General features: G+C 41.2%; 1 protein-coding gene across 2 annotated transcripts in view; it reads right to left on the bottom strand.

Moving 5' to 3' along the window:
• Positions 1–17,973, bottom strand: part of PLXNA2 (plexin A2) — a 403,964-nt gene that overhangs the window by 26,368 nt on the left and 359,623 nt on the right. For both annotated transcript variants that reach the window (XM_081009779.1, XM_081009778.1), the window contains exons 23-26: positions 16,261–16,327; positions 13,556–13,702; positions 11,730–11,889; positions 11,430–11,533 (exon numbers count right to left, since the gene is read on the bottom strand). In XM_081009779.1, coding sequence (XP_080865905.1) covers positions 11,430–11,533; positions 11,730–11,889; positions 13,556–13,702; positions 16,261–16,327 — 478 coding nt within the window. The remainder of the gene's footprint in view (positions 1–11,429; positions 11,534–11,729; positions 11,890–13,555; positions 13,703–16,260; positions 16,328–17,973) is intronic.

Below are 17,973 nucleotides of genomic sequence, written 5' to 3'. Positions count from 1 at the left end.
TGAGAGTCATACAGTTTTTAACTTATCTTCATTAACAGACCTTTACATCTCTGAGATTTGTATTAACAGCCTCCTAGTGTGGAACAGTTGTGGGAATTTAAATGGCAAGCAATTCAAACTGGGAATGCTCTCTTGACTTGTGCCTGACTTATATGAGTTTGGATAGGCCTATACCCTTTCAAATCACCCCACTGCTGGTGTTAAATCATTAAAAAGCTGTTCATTTTGAAGGTGCTCAACCGGGCTTGCCAGTAGCACATGTGAAAAGGATCTAGGGGGTCTCAGTAGACCACAAGCTTAATATGAGTCAACAGTGTGATCAAGCAGCAAAAAAAGCTAATGCTATTCTAGGTTGCATCAATAGAAGTACGGTCTCCAGATCAAAGGAAGTAATAGTACCACTCTATCCTGCCTTGGTCAAACCCCACCTGGAATAGTGTGTCCAGTTTGGGGCACCACAATTTAAGATGGAGATTGACAAACTGGAATGTGTGTAGGGGAGGGCAACCAAGATGGTTTGGAAACCAAGGCTTATCAGCGGTCAGCAAACTTTTTCAGCAGGGAGCTGGTCCACTGTCTCTCAGACCTTGTAGGGGGCTGGACTATATTTTTTTGGGGGCGAAGAATGAACGAATTCCTATGCCCCACAAGTAACCCAGAGATGCATTTTAAATAAAAGGACACATTCTAATGTAAAAGCATGCTGATTCCCGGACCGTCCGCGGTCTGGATTTAGAAGGTGATTGGGCCTTAGTTTGCCTACCCATGCTTATAAGGAACAGCTGAGGGAGTTGGGCATGTGCAGCCTGGTAAAGAGGAGACTGAGTGGAGCTATGATAGTCATCTTCAAATATCTAAAGGGCTATCAAATGGAAGAAGAAGCAACCTTGTTTTCTCCCTCTCAGGAAAGAGATTCTAACTAAACATCAGAACAAACTTTCTGACAATGAGAGCTGTTCAACAGTGAACAGACTTCCTCGGGAGCTGGTGGACTCTCCTTCATTGGAAGTTTTAAAGCAGAGGTTGGATGGCCATCTGTCGTGGATGCTTTAGTTGAGATTCCTGAATTGCTGGGGGTTGAACTAGATGACCCTTGGGTTCCCTTCCAACTCTACAATTCAGCCAATAGAGTGCTGAAGTGCAGACATGATGTCAATGATATATCTTTGTTTAAACAGTAAGACTAGGCAGACTCACATTTTGAAATGCTGCATATTGGTCTTGACACCAGCCTTGCTCTTACCTACAAGAGTCTCAGTCCTATTATATTTATTTTTAGATGCAATTATAATCATTCTGATTTATGAATCTTTTATAATTTTGTGCATTTTTTTTAAATCTATTTACATTTTTATTGCGTTATTCCTTTGTAAACTGCCCTGAGGTGGTAGAAAAATACTTATAATAAAGAAATAAACCAGACTCAAGGATGTCACAGCCCTCTTTTAATTATTATTTCTGTATCTAGAATACAGCATGTAAGGGTGCCTTGCATTATTTTAGCTTATTTGTCTCAACAACAACTAAATATTTTGATCTGAATTTAACAACCCTCGGTCTAAACCCAACACCTTGCTGCATTCACAGGGATGTTGTGAGAATTCATAAAATTGTGAGTTTAGGCTGTAATCCTATACATACTACCTGAGAGAAAGCTCCACTGAACTCAACAGGGCTTACTTTTTAGACACACATAGGATTGTGTAGTCAAAGCGCTACATCAGTGATAAGCATTAGAGTTCCCAGCAAAAGGCAAACAATTACTAATGTATGGAGGCCCATGAAGCCCTTCATTACAGAAGTTATTATAAATGTTATTTTTTCTTTCTATTAATAATAGGGCCTAGCATGATATGCAGCAAGAATAATGTATTTATATTTGGCAAGCACAACACTTTGTGCCTCTGTTATTTCTCCTCCTCCACATCCTTTCACCCAATTTATAAGTCTCTAGAAGGAATGATCAACAATCATATTATTTTCTTATGATGTTATTAGCTGCCACTTCGGTTTAATTCCAGCAGCTGAAATACAAAAGGCAGTTCACACACAAAAGAAATCACTCCCAGGCTTCTGGGTTTGCAGAGTTTCTTCAGGGCTGTAGTTAACCAAAAGAAAAAGAAAAAATCCAGATACAACACACATGCGCACACGTACTCTCACTTCAAACAGGGTTTGACAAATACTTCAAATTCTTAGCCACCAGTGTCAAAGTACTAAATTCCTGGGTAACCAAACACCTAGTGGTTTTGCAGCTCTGAGTCCATCCAAGGCTTCGGTGGAATGCTTGTTCTTGTCAGCTAAAGTAATATCTGATGCACATGCTCCAGCCCACTTCACACATATCCATCCAAACATAAAATCTGGTGAAGAAGGAGAAACTGATGGATGTCTTTCAGTTTTCATCCATATCTTTGTAGAACCTGTATACTTAATTCAGTGCAATGACATCAGTGGCAGCTGGTGTACATATTTTACACCACCAGGCTTTCCACCTGAGCCATGTAACATCAGAATGCTATGGCAGGAATGGGTAAAACGATGTATCCCAAACCGTTCCTAACAGTACCTCTTTAACAGATGATATCTGATTCATTTTGCCATGTGAATTGACTCATGCATGGGCCCTACCTGCCAGTTCTATACATGTACCTTATGTAGCGAAGGCTCTAGGTCTAGGATAACTCAGTTGGTAGAGCGTGAGACTCTTAATCTCGGGAACGTGAGTTTGAGCCCCACGTTGGGTGAAAGATTTCTGCATTGTAGGGGGTTGGACTAGATTATCCTTGTAGCGCCCTCCAGCTCTACAATTCTATGATTCTTCCAAGCTCATTAGCTCATTTAGTTTCAGAACTGTCCAAACAATGCAAGCAAAAGGCACTAGTTATTCAGTGGAGAAGTTTCTTCCTAGTCCTTTTAAAAATCCTACTAGGTTAAGAAACAATAAAAATAACTGGGGAATACATTTTCCATTCACATGCATGAAATGATGAGAGTGAGCTACTGGATAAGGCATCTGGGTTTTGTTTTCTGTTTTGCTTATTCTTCCCTATCCTTAATATTTAATTGGAAATAAGTCTCTAATCTCTCTTTCCTTAGTGCTTTCAGCTTTCCATTGACTTGGTTTGCCGCCTTGGAATTAACCTTACACATGCAATTATACATTGTTCAATGTTAAATTGAGGGCAAGCCGTTTTTCTTGTAATAGGATGCATTTGTGAAAGCTATATTTCCCCCTTTCAATCTTCTTGAATCTTTCAATCTGTTTTCAGAGCACTTACATTTTCAGTTTTATTTATTGCAATTGGTAATAAATGGTGTACATTTCAAGGGACTGCTAATCTGAAGTTAACGACATGCTGCAATATGCTGGCCCTTGGAAACAGTAAATGGAGATTTTGTAGCTTTCCACTGACCTGAACTGTACAGTTCTACAGTGCCTGAACTGTATTTGCTTTGTGTTTCGGCTGCATCTCTATTTGGAGAGCTGCTGCACTAGAGGAGTCCTGTACTGCTGCGTGAGTCACTTATACAACACATGCAAATATCTAGGGATGCAAATGTGTGGACAGTTATGTTCTTCAACACCTTTGGAGGTTCTGTGGCTGCATTAAATATCCACAAAAGCAAAGCTAACCTATGTTGCCCTCTGGTTAAACTCCCATCCGCCCATCAAAAAGTTGTTAAGCTTTTTTTTTTTTTTAAGGAAGACCCAGACGTATTTGACAATATAATTCAAACTGGATAGGGCAGCTCTGAAGTAACTCCTTAAGTTAGAGCTCTCAAAATTCAATCTGATATTGTATTTCAGCATCACTATCACGACCTGCACCTAGCATTTGCATATGTGAAAGGAATGATCTGTGAGCTGAACTTTGCTTCTACAGAAGGACTGTAGCTAGGAGCCTGGCTTATTGCCTACTGTGGGAACCAGCCTAGGCCATATGAAGAGCTTAGACAGCCTGATTGTCCTGATAATGGGGATGCTGCAGCCATTCTTCCTGGGCTTGTTCTGTAGGAGGCAGCCCATATCTAGGGAGTACAGTATTAAGCAGGGTAGCCATGCCTACTTCCAAGAGGAACAGGGAGCAACTAGGACAGACATTCCTCTTAAGCGTCTGTAAACAGGAGGCTATGGGCAAGATTTTAGACTCTCGCTCTCATATTTGAGGCCACAGGGTTTACTGTAAATGCACTGTTATGTTTTTCAAGGTTAGGCTCAGAGATGCTGGGTGGTGGCCCCAAGCCTCACAGTAGCCTAGTATATTGCTATAGCAGAAAGAAAAGGGAAAACTACAAAATACAGTGGTACCTCAGGTTACATACGCTTCAGGTTACATACACTTCAGGTTACAGACTCCACTAACCCAGAAATAGTACCTCGGGTTAAGAACTTTGCTTCAGGATGAGAACAGAAATTGTGCTCCAGCGGTGCGGCAGCAGCAGGAGGCCCCATTAGCTAAAGTGGTGCTTCAGGTTAAGAACGGACCTCCGGAACGAATTAAGTACTTAACCCGAGGTACCACTGTATATGTATGAATGCTTGTTTTCAGATTATATCTTGTCATTTCACCTATGCTCAGGATGAGAACAAACAATAAATCCCAACAGAAGGAAATATCAATTTAACTATTAAAATCAACACATGTAACCTCCCCCCCCCCATAAAACAACAAGGTAAATCAGGCTTTTAAAAGCACCTCCAAAATGCATGCTGAAAAGAAGTTTTGGCCAGGTGCCTAAAGGTACAAACAGATCTAGTGTCCAAGTTCCCCTGGGGAGGAAATTCTATAATACAGGTGCTACAATTGAGAAGGGTCTGCTATATGTCTCTTCTGATTAGGAAAAAGCTCAGAACAAAACCCTCATCTTAAGACCTTAATGTTGTATGTTTTTGGATGCCTGATCCAGCAAAGTTGCTCTTATGTTCATGTGTGTTATCAAGGTTGTGGGCTTTTAAGGTTAAAAGTAACTATGCTAATTGTATTCCGATTGGGAGCCACCACAGACTTCCAGTAGACATGTAATGTGCTTTCACTGTCTCTCAGTCACCAGCAAGGTAGACTGAAGTTTTTGAATAGTTTTCAAAGGCTGACCCACATAGATTGTGCTACTGCACTCTAATGTGGAGGTTACCAAGCTATGCATCATGGTGATCTTTTCCTAGTGGCCACAGCTGGCAAATCAACTTAAAATGATAAAAGGCACTTCTGGTCACAGCTGTCACCTGAGATTCCAGAAGCAATACTTGGTCCAGCAGCACCCTCAGACTGCACCTGGTCCTTCAAAAGAATAGCATCAATTTTCTACAAATGTGTGTCACTTTTAAATGGTATGGGGCACTCAGTTATTGCAGGAAAATGAATTGTCCTCAGTTCAGGACTGAATAATAAACTGTGGACACCTGATGACTGCCCTGTTTAGAACACACCTGCATTCATTGCATTGTCCGGTCCTGAAGCGTCTGTAATTTTGATAACTAAAAGGAACATTATTACTGAAAGTGAAAAGAAAATTTGTTAGGAATGAACTCAAAATTGTGACTAGCATTTGTAGAGTGTCACTTTGATAAGACTTCTGTCGCAGAAAGGCCAGCTGCTCTATGCGGCTTAAGCAATCTCTAGTTGGGTTGCTAAATGATCTGGTATACGCTAAAAAAGGATTGTGCACATTTGGCAGCAAATTATTGCTTTTTCATACTCATGAAATAGAAACAGCTATTACTGTCAGTTGGGGCAATGGGCTGATTAATGTAAAGGACAAACCAGGAGCACAGCAAAATGCTAGCATCCCTGAAATGCATGCCTTAGGCAACTGCTACTGAATACATGCATACGACAGCACACATGCCCCCACAACAGAGGTTGATTTAGCACAGTGAAAGAACAAAAGAACGGGGCATTTAAACCCTTACATGATCCTGGCAGAGCGGGTGATAGCCCCAGCTATTTATTAATGCTGAGACTTTCCACATTACCAAAGGGATTTGGATACTAGTTGATTCCCAATCATTTTAAATGGAGGCTGGGCCGGGATTTTCAAAGTGAAGGGAATTTGTGCTTTTTAGTTATTTAGCTGCATGTGAAAATCCCCACTTCTCCATTCCCTTTAATAACAGCTGAGGTGGCTTTGCAGAAATCTTAGCCTGCATTTGTACTATATTATACCAGTCTGCAAACCTACGACCAGAAGCCTGCATTTTGATCTGTAGGCAAAATGTTGGTTTTAGACAAGGCAGAAAGCTGCTCAAGCCCTGCTTAGCCATGAAGCTCCATGGGTGGCTGTGGGCAAGTCATGATCTCTCAGCTTTACCTGCTCTGCAGAGCAGCCATGAGGATAAAACAGGAGAGAGCTGTAAAGCACTCTGCACCTTGAAAAATGCTGCTGACATAACTCCTTCCAACAGTATGAATTTAATTCATGAAAAAGCTTCAAACAAGGAAGGGTTTGTCTGTATGAAGAATCCTGGAAGTAGCCCAGCACACCTGCATCTGACTTATATAATGTCATGAATACAATTGCTTCTCATGTTTTTATTTTCACAAATTACATGTGGGAATACACTCCTGTGTGTGTAGACCCTGTACCACTGGCAAGAACTCTTCAACCACACTTCCACAGTAACACAAACAGGCAAAATGATTTTCTGTGCAATTTGCCACAATTGCCATCATGCTGTTGGCTCATGATGATGCACCTGCACTGTCACAGGAGTTGCCGTGCCCTTCTGCTCCAGCCAAAATTTACAATGGATTCTTCCTTCTCCAGCGAAAATGGAACGTGACAAAACAGAAGCACAGGGCATTACAGATGCATTACAGTCCAGGGTGACTTTCATGGTAATCCCACAGTAGTCTATGAGGTATATTAATTCCTCACATACTGCACTGCAGTCAAGGATACTGGCCTGGGTTAACAATCTGTATTATAACTGGAACAAGGGGCACCACCCTGTTTAAAGGCCTTTCTAAGTTACTAGTTTGTTGCAGAAAAACATGCACTCTGCAATTGTTTTAGGGGATCCAAACATCTTCTCTCTTGCCAGCCTCCCTTAATGTTATTGCAAGGAAATAACATTTTTGTGACAATAATTGCCATTGTTTTATCCCCGTGGTTGTCCCCCACAGCCCCCTGCAAGCACCTCTATGGTGAGTGATACATGACTGTAGCTGTGTGATTGCTATATGGGCACCAACTGGAAAGTTTTTATGAACACCTCAACAGCTACCTTATGAAGACTGATGCTATGTCATATGGACCTGCCCACTTCTCAAGATCTACAGGGAGAGTCCCCCTCCCATCTGCTCTTTATTTTACTGAGAACCGTGGCAGTCCTGGGCCAGTTAAGTGCTGCTGGCTTTAAAGCTTGGTTTTGTGAGCTGATAGGTTGTCAAGAGGGCCTCCTTCAAGCCTATAACAACAACAATGAAAGCAATTGAAGGAGGCTAGATTTCTAAAGTGAAATGTTTTAAAAGTGTTTTCTTCTTTGTACAGCATATAGAGAAGGGGTTACAGTGCGCAAGGGGAATCCTTTGAAAGGCTTCAAGAAGCAGTATTTATTCTGAGCTGAAAGTTCAAGAGAGACAGACAGGCCGAAATAAGTTAATCAGCAATCTTACATCCAAGGACTGTAGGGTTGGAGGGAATCAGAAGGATTGTAATGGGTGCATAGGCCTACTGCAGTCCCCTCAATCAGATAACATTTTCTTCCCAAGCAAAACTCTAACTACCGAAGCTTCACTTTTCACCGCTTTCCAGAATTCCTTACTACTTCCCCCTCCATCCCTCCCAACTCTGCACCCTCCCTCCTTTTACCTAGTGCTTTCTCCTTCTATGGAGCAACCTCTCTTCTTTAGTTGCTTTTCCATTCTGGAATCCTGAGATCTTCCGATTTACATATATGGTATGAATCTCTATGATAGACCACTGATAGTACAGCTACTCCAACTCTCTACTACTCTTGAATCTCAGTTGGGGCAGGGAGGGAAGCAGGTTTTTCATTTTAAGTCCATTTTTCTTCTTGGAAGGCTGGAGGAGCTAATAATTAGCATAGTAGGGGGAACTGTGTGCACAGATATATGTGTGTGTGTGTTCAGTTTAAAACAGAGCCACAATATGTATAATATGGTCACAAGATATGTTTTATCATATTTTGTCAGTGCCTTATCAGGTGTAGTGACTCTTGGTTTGTTTCTGGCCCAGTTCAGAGTGTTGCCCTTTATATCTAAATAGCTTGGGGCCAGGTCACTTAAAAGATTAGCTTTTCCATCTGTGTATATCTACTGAGAATTTAAGTTCCTCTTCAAAGGTCTTGCTCAAATGACGCAAGATGAGCGGCTACTATGGACAGGACATTCTTGGTGGTGGCAACCTGATTGTAGAATAGCCTCCTTAGAGTGGCTTGCTTGACAATTTCTTTATGGTCTTTTTAGCAACAGATGTAATTTCTTTAATTGCCCAAGTCTTTAAAATAATTTGTGATTTTAAAATTTGGGCTCAGTGACTGATATATAATTGGTCTTATTTCTTTCTCTGTGGGTTTAAGTTTTTATGATGCTATTTATTTGTTTTGCTCTTTCATTTTTATTAATCAGTGTGACTCTTTTATTTCTTATAAGCTGCCCAAGAACCTATGCCATTGGGTGGTCTATAAAAATACAGTAACTAATAAGGACAGTACATGGTGTTGTATATCTTTTATCCAGATATTGGTTTGGCCTCAGAAACAGAACTTTATCAGGACCCTTCAGAGAATTTTCACTCCATAAACATCTGGATATTTTTAAAAAAACCTAATCGGAAAATGCATAAAGCCAGAGGACAGCCACCTGTTAGCAAGCTCCTTTCCTTTCCCACAGGAAAATGTAAAGCAGCTGCAACATGATCAGTCAGCCCCTTCTTCCAATCCTTCCCTCACCTAACCACTGGCTCACTGGTGGTGAGGTAACCCTATCTCAGCAAGGGTTAAATCTGCTCTCAGTCTAGTGCACTCTCTATTTCACCCTAATCAGCACCTGCAATTGAAAATTCATTGAATTCCTCTGCCATGCAATCCTTGTCTGGACAATGTCATTTGCACACATTACAAGGCTGAATCCTTTGGGGAAATGGGGTTATCAAGCAGTGAATTGCAAGGGTTGCAGAGGTTGCCAGAAGCTGCATCTAGGAGACTGGCTCGTTTATTTGCTGACTGAAGATAAATAAATGGTTTATGCATGTGACACCAACAGTATATGTGGCCCCCAAAATCCCTGTAGTAGACACAAACCCTCAAACAGCAGGCAAGAATATGTCACCATTCCTAAAATAGGCAACTTAGGTTGCAATGCAAACTGCACTTACAAAGGAATGTTTAATTTAACAAAGTTGGGGTTACCTCTGAATAAACATGCTTAAGATTGCACAGGATTCACCTGGGGGCTTTTTGACCATCACAAAGAGACAGTAATTTATTCACATGGCTCATATTGAAATCTATGCAAACCCATATCACGCAAAGGATTCAACATGCATTTAGCTTCCTGGACATACTGATTTAGAAAAACTATTTTTTAAGTTTGCTAAATATAGTAAAGTGGTATACAGTGGTACCTCGGGTTAAGTACTTAATTCATTCCAGAGGTCTGTTCTTAACCTGAAACTGTTCTTAACCTGAAGCACCACTTTAGCTAATGGGGCCTCCTGCTGCTGCTGCGCCACCGGGGCACGATTTCTGTTCTCATCCTGAAGCAAAGTTCTTAACCTGAAGCACTATTTCTGGGTTAGCGGAGTGTGTAACCTGAAGCGTATGTAACCTGAAGCGTACGTAACCCGAGGTACCACTGTACACTTGTCATGCCTTTTCAATTAACCAGTGTAGCATTTGCAAGCGCATAACTTAACTGATATACACAAATGAATGTTACATATTTACAGTAAAAGAAGGGTGATGGGTGACAGGAGCAGATTACTGTACCCACCACCAGTCTTACTGCAAAGGAAAGCCACCACATGGCTGTGTAATGGACTAAATTTAAGCCAAACTGAAAAGGACTTCTGAAGGAGCAAGTGCTGAGGAAATCTGTTCTGTTTTAGGATATGCAGTAATACCTCCACGAACATCCGCCTAGTCTAGCGTCCATTCCGGCGAACATCCATGGCAAACCCGGAAGTACCAGAATGGGTTACTTCTGGGTTTGCAGCTCGCAGAAGCATTAAATTGTGCATGCACAGAAGTGCAAACCACTCCGCACGTGCGTGCAGACGCGGCGCTTTGCCCTGCGTCCTTTTTGGCTAGTGGCCGGGGCTCCAGAACAGATCCCGGCCACAAAACAAGGTACGACTGTACTGCACACAGAAAAATCAAACAATTCATAGAATTCATGGCCACAAGGGATTAACAATATCCTTTGAAATGATCTAAAAATTGTAGACCTGATAAAAATCACATGACCTTCCTACCTTAAATGCTAAGCATCTGGCTGAGCAAGAGTCAATCTCCCACCCTTTTTGAGGAATAATTAGAAAATTTACTAAGTAGGAGGTTTCACTGTAAAGGAATGGAAGTGTCAATTGAAACAAATGACAAAGCAGATAGGATTACTAGGACAGCACATCTGCCCGTAGGAATGCTGTTCCACCACCTAGGGCTAATACAGTTCCATTCCAATACACACATTTCTTGTGTATCACTCCAGACTCAGATAAGCGGATGGGCTTGGCTGAGTATTCATACTTGGTGATCTGCAATGCAACATAATTAACCAGTTTCTGGCTTATGCAGCCTTTGCAAGTTTCATCAACACTGAATTTGCATGGTATGACAAATTATTTCCTCAATTATTTGCTCAAAAGTCACAGATTGGCTCTGTGGCAGAGCAGGGAACTGAGCCCAGATCTTCGCAGTATGGAGACAGTGACATATGAAATGGGCCAGTCTCTCTAAATTGAGCCGTAGCAGAGCTTTGTATGTGTGAATTGGTGGAAAACCAATTGCCCATGCAGCCTGATATCTCGGGACATTTGTTCTGACTATCGCTCTATCCAGCTGCATGATCTGCAGCCCGTGGCAGATTTCACCCCCACACTCCTTTGTCACATTCCAGCCCTCCACTTCTGACAGGGCAGCTACTACACTGGCCTCGGTATCCTTAGCGCTGGGAGCTCAGCTCCTCTGCATATGCTGTCTGTCTTGTGAACACAGCTGGCATTTTTAATTTAGTCAATTTTCAGCTCTGCTTGTTCCTGTGAGATGTGTGTCAGGGCTGTTTTCCCTTTTAATACGTGAACACATTGAGCCGTTCTGATTTATCATAAGAATGTGACTCTCTCTGCCTGTCTTGTTAGAGGAGATACAGAGGAATTAAATTTCTGTGTTTTTTGTTTTTTGTTTGCTTTGTCTTCCGCTCAGCTGATTTCTGTGGGCTGGATTCTAGGCTTTACTTGCTTACCTGATAATGAATCAAGGTGTTTAGCCGCTTCCAGTCACCCTCAATCTTGGTGGTGATATCTTCATCCTGAAGGACCACACGTGCTATTCGGCCTTGCCGCCACTCTGCAGGAGAAGGAAGACAATGTTAGACAATCAAGGACAGAGGCACAGTCATCTCATTGGTAGGATGGTTCTCTGCAATGATGAACCTCCAAGAAAGGAAGAATGGGTTAAATTAGTCTTCTATTGATTCCAGTGTAAGTGCTGTTCCCATCCCATTTCCATAAGTAGCTCTTTCCCAAACCAAGTATGTTCCTACCCAAGTCCATGTCAACAGCTCGTGGCCTTTGTGAGTATGGGACATTTTTATACACTGCATCCAGAATCTTCTCTTTGACCTGAGTGATGGTGTCACAGTTCAACACTTTCACAGGAATCTCAGGACTGTTCTCATTGTCTGGATTCACACAGTTCAAGATCTAGAGAAGAGAAAAGAATGGGAATATTAAGATGAACTCAGAAAAGATAAGAAGAAATCATCTGCATATTACAGGAATTCTCAACCTAAGTTGGAGGTATAAAAATGCCTGTTCACAATTAAGTCCTATTTAGACAGGGAAGCTAAATTGATAAAAAAAAAGATTTTCAATTTCATAGAACGCATGTGGAGACCTAGATCTGTAAGTATGCAGAGATGTGGTCTACATAATTAGACAATTGCGTACATACAATTACTGTAGCTCTCTCTGTCCCTTGGGAAGGTGGATAAAATTTGTGCATGGATGATGCCCACGGGTGATGTACATAATGCTTTGGAAAGCCTGGTTCATCCCTTCAGATTACGGATGGATGGCTTGCTCTTTGTCCAGTTTAAGCGTGTTTTATTTTTAGACACTAACAGATTAACTCTGTCCTGTTTTTGCAGTTTAATGTGCAGGTTTTTGGTTTTTTTAAACACAAATCTACACAGATGTAGTTAAAAACAGGAACTAATGAGGTGGTCTAGAGCAGGGGTGCCCAAACATTTTTCAAAGAGGGCCAGTTTTGATGAAGTGAACATGCATGAGGGCCGACTGAAGTTGCTGAGTTTTTTAAAGGATTTTACCCCAGGACATGGGGCCCAGATTAAATCAACTGGTGGGCCATATTAGGCCCCTGAAATGGACTTTGGACATGCCTGGTCTAGGGGCTTTACAATCTTTCCCCTCTTTTCTCCAACAGGACCTAGCCACCTGGAACTGCTAGGAAGTGTGACTGGCTCCACACAGGCAGCAAACAAGGTGGCAAATGCCTCCTGGCAATATTGGTGTTGGGATATGATGTCCTGCCTAGGGATATTGTCTGAGGAAAAATGTGATTGTCACTTTGAACCCATGGTATTCACTATCCCCCCCCCCCCATACATTTGTCCAATGTCCTTCCCAGGGACAATGTATACATTGGTCCAAGAGTTTTGTACAGGTGAGTCCACACTGGGATGTGATTCCCCCCTCCCATATTCCTTCCCCATTTGTAATTCAACTGTACATATACGATACGATGATACGATACGATACGATACGATACGATACGATACGATACGATACTATACTATACTATACTATACTATACTATACTATACACTATACTATACTATACTATACTATACTATACTATACTATACTATACCACAGGGTGAGTCCTTTAAAAGAGGCCCCGTGGATACAGAGTACACATATTCCATGGGGCCTCTTTTAAAAGACTCACCTGTATCATGGAACATCAGCCACAATTCTGAAAATGAGGGTTAGAACTAGCTGAGATGGCTAACTGCCTATTTCCACCCTATATGGAATCTTCAGGCATTTTCACTACCATTAAAAACAATGGGCTGGCTTAAAAGGAAAAGTATTAGGTTTGTATTACTATTCACTAAGGTGCCTGGGCTTCACATCTTTTCTCAGGAAGCTTCTCTGCTTGGATATGGACCCAGAGTTTCCACAATAAGAATCACCATGAAAACATTCTATTATATAAAGCACTTTGGACAGGAAAAAATTGCCACCTAACTTCCCCATTCAATCTACGTCCAGCCCAGGATTATGTTCCCCATGATGGCTGATGGCTGGTGCAACCAAAAATTGTTCAGAGAAGGCACCCACTCACTAGAGTTTTGTACTCAATCTGCTGCCGGATCAGCTTGTCTTCACTCAGGGAATAACGTGCCTCCCCCGTAATGGCATCAATTGGGCCTTTCTCCATCTGTTGCTTGATGGCACAGTACAACATGAAGAGTGGCTCTCCAGCACATTCCTGTTTGACACAGAACACAAGAGAACTTGCACACTGATAAAGATAGAACTTGTCAAAGGCAGAGAAACCATGGCAAACAAGTATAATTTAAAAGCAGCTACACAACCCTCCTGATTTTTAAATTCATTGAGCTTCACAAGCAATGTTGGCTGATTTGAGTTTGCATGGTTTTGGTTTCTAAAGATTACAGGATGTGTTGCAAAAATATGTAACCAGAAAGGATGTGTCCTTGTTTTATGCACCATTTAGTAAGGAAAAAGCAAACATTGGCTTTTATACCTAACATCTATACTGGTCAGTTTCATTATAGGTGTTATATGATGTCAAGTGACTGACAATGGGGTGATCCTGCCCATCTGTCAAAATGACCTGTGGAGGGTTGGCCACATTTGGAGCCAAGACTCCGGCTAGATCCAATTCCCTGTCCTAGAGGTAAGTTCATAATATTGCTCAATTTACTGGGGATGTACCTCACTAAATAGTGTTTAAAACATGTGTGCTTTCAATTTGGTCAGCAGCATTAATAGTAAAGCAATAAAATAAAGCATTAAATATGAAACATTCACAACTAAAGTATCTAAATAAACCAGAAATTCAAGAAAAAGAAGCCACATAATATCTCCCTTGTTACATTCAATCAGCTACAAAGACACTTTTCTTTTTATGTTATTACAAAAATTCACCCACTCCTCTCTGATCCCTTGGCTAAAACTCTGATTCATTCTGTAGCAATCTCCAGCCTTGACTACTGCAACGTTTTCATCTCTGGCTCCTCCCTTTTATACCTAGGTTTCTCACATTGCTCCAAAACTGCTGCCAAAATTATTATTCTGTCTAAACCCACATGATGCGGAAGCTCAGGAAAGCTCAGTCAGTAAAGCATGAGACTCTTAATCTCAAGGTCGTTGGTTCAAGCCCCACGTTGGGCAAAATCTTCCTGCATCACAGGGGGTTGGATTAGATGACCCTCCTGGTCCTTTCCAACTCTATAATTCTGCAATTCCATGACACCACTCTTTAAATCCATCCACTAGATGTGCAACTGCATTTGCCCATATTCAACCCTTTGTATTATTGCCTCCCCCCACCCCACTTTATTTTCAATTGTAAGCTCCTGAAGAGCAGGGATCTTACTATTTTTACCTATAGGACTCTGGAAGTCATCAAGTATATAGATGGTGCTGTGTAAACAATAATTACGATCAGTGCTATTTTTCTAGTAAAAGAGGTGCTGGAGCTCACCAAGAACTTCTCCCTTGTTCTCTTAGAATGGCAATGGCACCCATCTGAGAGGTGCCAGAACTGAGCTCCAGTGAGCTTCGGCTGGGGGAAAAAGCCCTGATCACAATCATCAAATGTATAAAAAGGGGAATAACTGTCTATTGGACTTCATTATAAAACACCACAAGATCAAACAGGCGCCAACAGGTCTTTGTAGCCATCTGAAGTAGCCATAAACTGTATTCAATGTCTAAAATAAAATATGAATATCCAGCTCTTGATAATGCATTGGATACAGTATAGGAGAATGGGGAACTGAACTGCATTGGCTTGAGACCAGTAGAGTATTTCTTCTTCCTACCCTTTTCTCTTTTAATCTGTTGTATCTGTGCCTTGATTTCCCTCTGTTGAGTACACATGTGTGACATTTCAGATTTGTAATGTAATCTAGAAAGTCATGTGCTAAGGGAACCAGTATAGAACACACCTGTACTACAATCTTAAATTATCCTGACTTCCCCCATGTGAGTCTAGGGAAAGTGCTGAGAATTACCGTATTTTTTGCTCTATAAGACGCACCAGACCACAAGACGCACCTAGTTTTTGGAGGAGGAAAACAAGAAAAAAAATATTCTGAATCTCAGAAGCCAGAACAGCAAGAGGGATCGCTGCGCAGCTTCTGGGATAGCTGTTCGCTCCATAAGACGCACACACATTTCCCCTTACTTTCTAGGAGGGAAAAAGTGAGTCTTATAGAGCAAAAAATACGGTATTTTGCAGAATTATGGCCTTTTCAAATAGTAACAGTTCCCAGAATGCATAGCAGAGTGTAGTGAGGGCAAAAACCCATCCACAGATTAGAGAACCAAAGATGCATTTGTACACAGGAGTGGGCGGTCTCTACACTTTCCTCCTATTACTCCCTGTCTCTGGGTTTAACTTCCTCCAGCCACTTGAAGAGTTAATACAAAGCTTACATGCAGATTAGACAATGTCTGGTCTTTACTGAGCTTTTGATCTGATTTGTGATACAAGAATGAGAATTCATCCTGATTTGCTTATGTGGTGATTTTACACCTTCCTATTAATTATTTGTCCATCCCACACTTCTAGCACATTTCCCCATTACTTTCCTAACTGCATAAAGTCTGTTTTTTGTGTGTGCTAGGGTTACAAAGCACTTTAATCCACTTTAATTATGGAAACCTACATTTCTGGCATGAGTTTGCATCCTTACTGCAAAATACTGATGCTCTGGAGGTGACCACAGAAAACAAGAACTTGAAAAGAACATAACAAAGGAAATAGATTCAGGTTAGAAGCAGCTGACTCTTTACCTTTAGGAATTTGTGGAGAAGGAAAGCAAACCAATTAGTCAACATCTTCTCAGCCACTGACTCAGTCCTGGGAAGAGATTAGAAGGAGTTTTATGAAGCCCACATTAAAATAAAAAAATGAATAGATCATCATAATTTAATTTGTATGTTGCCTTTAGATGGCTAGAGCCATGCTGAAGGCTGCTTGAAACATGAAAAGATTTACACAATTGCAAACATAACAAAAGTAGTCATAAATAAAACACACCAAAAAGCACACAACCATAATTGAAAAATTCCAACAAGTCCCACAGAAATCATTATAAGATCAAAAAATTAAGATACAAAATATTAATATCAATAACAGCAGCAACAACCAAACCACCTAAACAATACCCTAACCCAAAAGTAAGGACTAGTGTAACTTCTCCCTCCCTCATAAATTAAGCACAGTATCTTTTTATGTGAACAGCCCTGAGACCTCCGGGTATAGGGAAGTATATAAATTCAATCAATCAATCAATCAATCAATCAATTAAAAATATATGATTGTAAAGACTCCTCCCTGTACAATCTTTTTCTTCGCAGAACCAGGTGATTAGTGCCAGGGCACCAATGCAATAGAAAAATGAAGTTAATGTAATTGTATAGCAGATTTCAAACAATGTGGCATTTCATCACACAATATAATTGTGTATCCGTCTGTATTTTTTTTATTTTTAGATTTTTTTCTGCTTTTTGATGAAATAATGGACAAAAGCCACAGCAGAAGACAATACGCTAAGTAACAGAAAGCCATCTGCTGCAAGAAAAATAGTTCAAACAAAGATAAACATAAACTCCACAATGTACTCTGAGGGCAAAACTAAACGTGAACTACAGGAGGGATCTATTGCAATACTCATTGCTGCATATGCTATGTGCTAATATCTATCAAGCTGTGAACTACAATGTTTCAGTGTTCCTTTCAGTGGAACATGCAGCCTTATCTTACTACAAAGCAAGTTGGAACCCCAATTTATTGTGAGAAGGGCTGCTGCCTTGGTCACAACTAACAACTTCTGGGCTAGGGACACTCTGTTTTCCTAATACTGTATCTGCTATGTGAGCAACAGCACCCAAAGAGTTAAATAGCCCTTTTAAGTTTGGAAGTAGGAAAATGGTTGTTGTTGTTGTTTAGTCGTTTCCGACTCTTTGTGACCCCATGGACCAGAGCATGCCAGGAAAATGGTACGCTGAGCTTTTTAAGGCCACCACACCTCTCCTGATTGCATCAGAAATGGTGCATTTTTCAAGGCTAATCTTAGAAACAGCAAGTATGCATTCATTTGTCCAAGCAGCAGATAATGTTCTTGGGGCTCACGATACAGAGAACGTGTGTCCTAATCCCTGTGGAATTCAAAGTTCTGTCATTGGGTGGCCTTTGGGTAAGACATACTCTCCCAACTTAGTTTACCTGACAAGAGTTGTTGTGAGGCTAAAACAGCCTTCCCCAACCTGTTGCGTCCTAGATATTCCACACTACGACAACTATTGGCCCAAGCCAGCACAACTGGGATGTTGTATAACCCAAAGCATCTTGTGGTCAATAGGCTGGGGAAGGCTGAACTGAAATGCCACAGGGAGCTCCTTGGTGGAAGGGTAGGAGCCAATGGAATACCTATAATAATAGTAATTGTTAGGAAATGTCAGTTTCCCGCCTTCAGGGTGTCTGAAAATGTGATTGCAATGCAT

Source organism: Podarcis pityusensis (assembly GCF_964106645.2).
Source record: "Podarcis pityusensis genome assembly, chromosome: 6".
NCBI classification, from domain to species: Eukaryota; Metazoa; Chordata; class Lepidosauria; order Squamata; family Lacertidae; genus Podarcis; species Podarcis pityusensis.
Note: the sequence above shows the minus strand (reverse complement) of the source record. Positions and strands in the feature narration are given on the sequence as shown.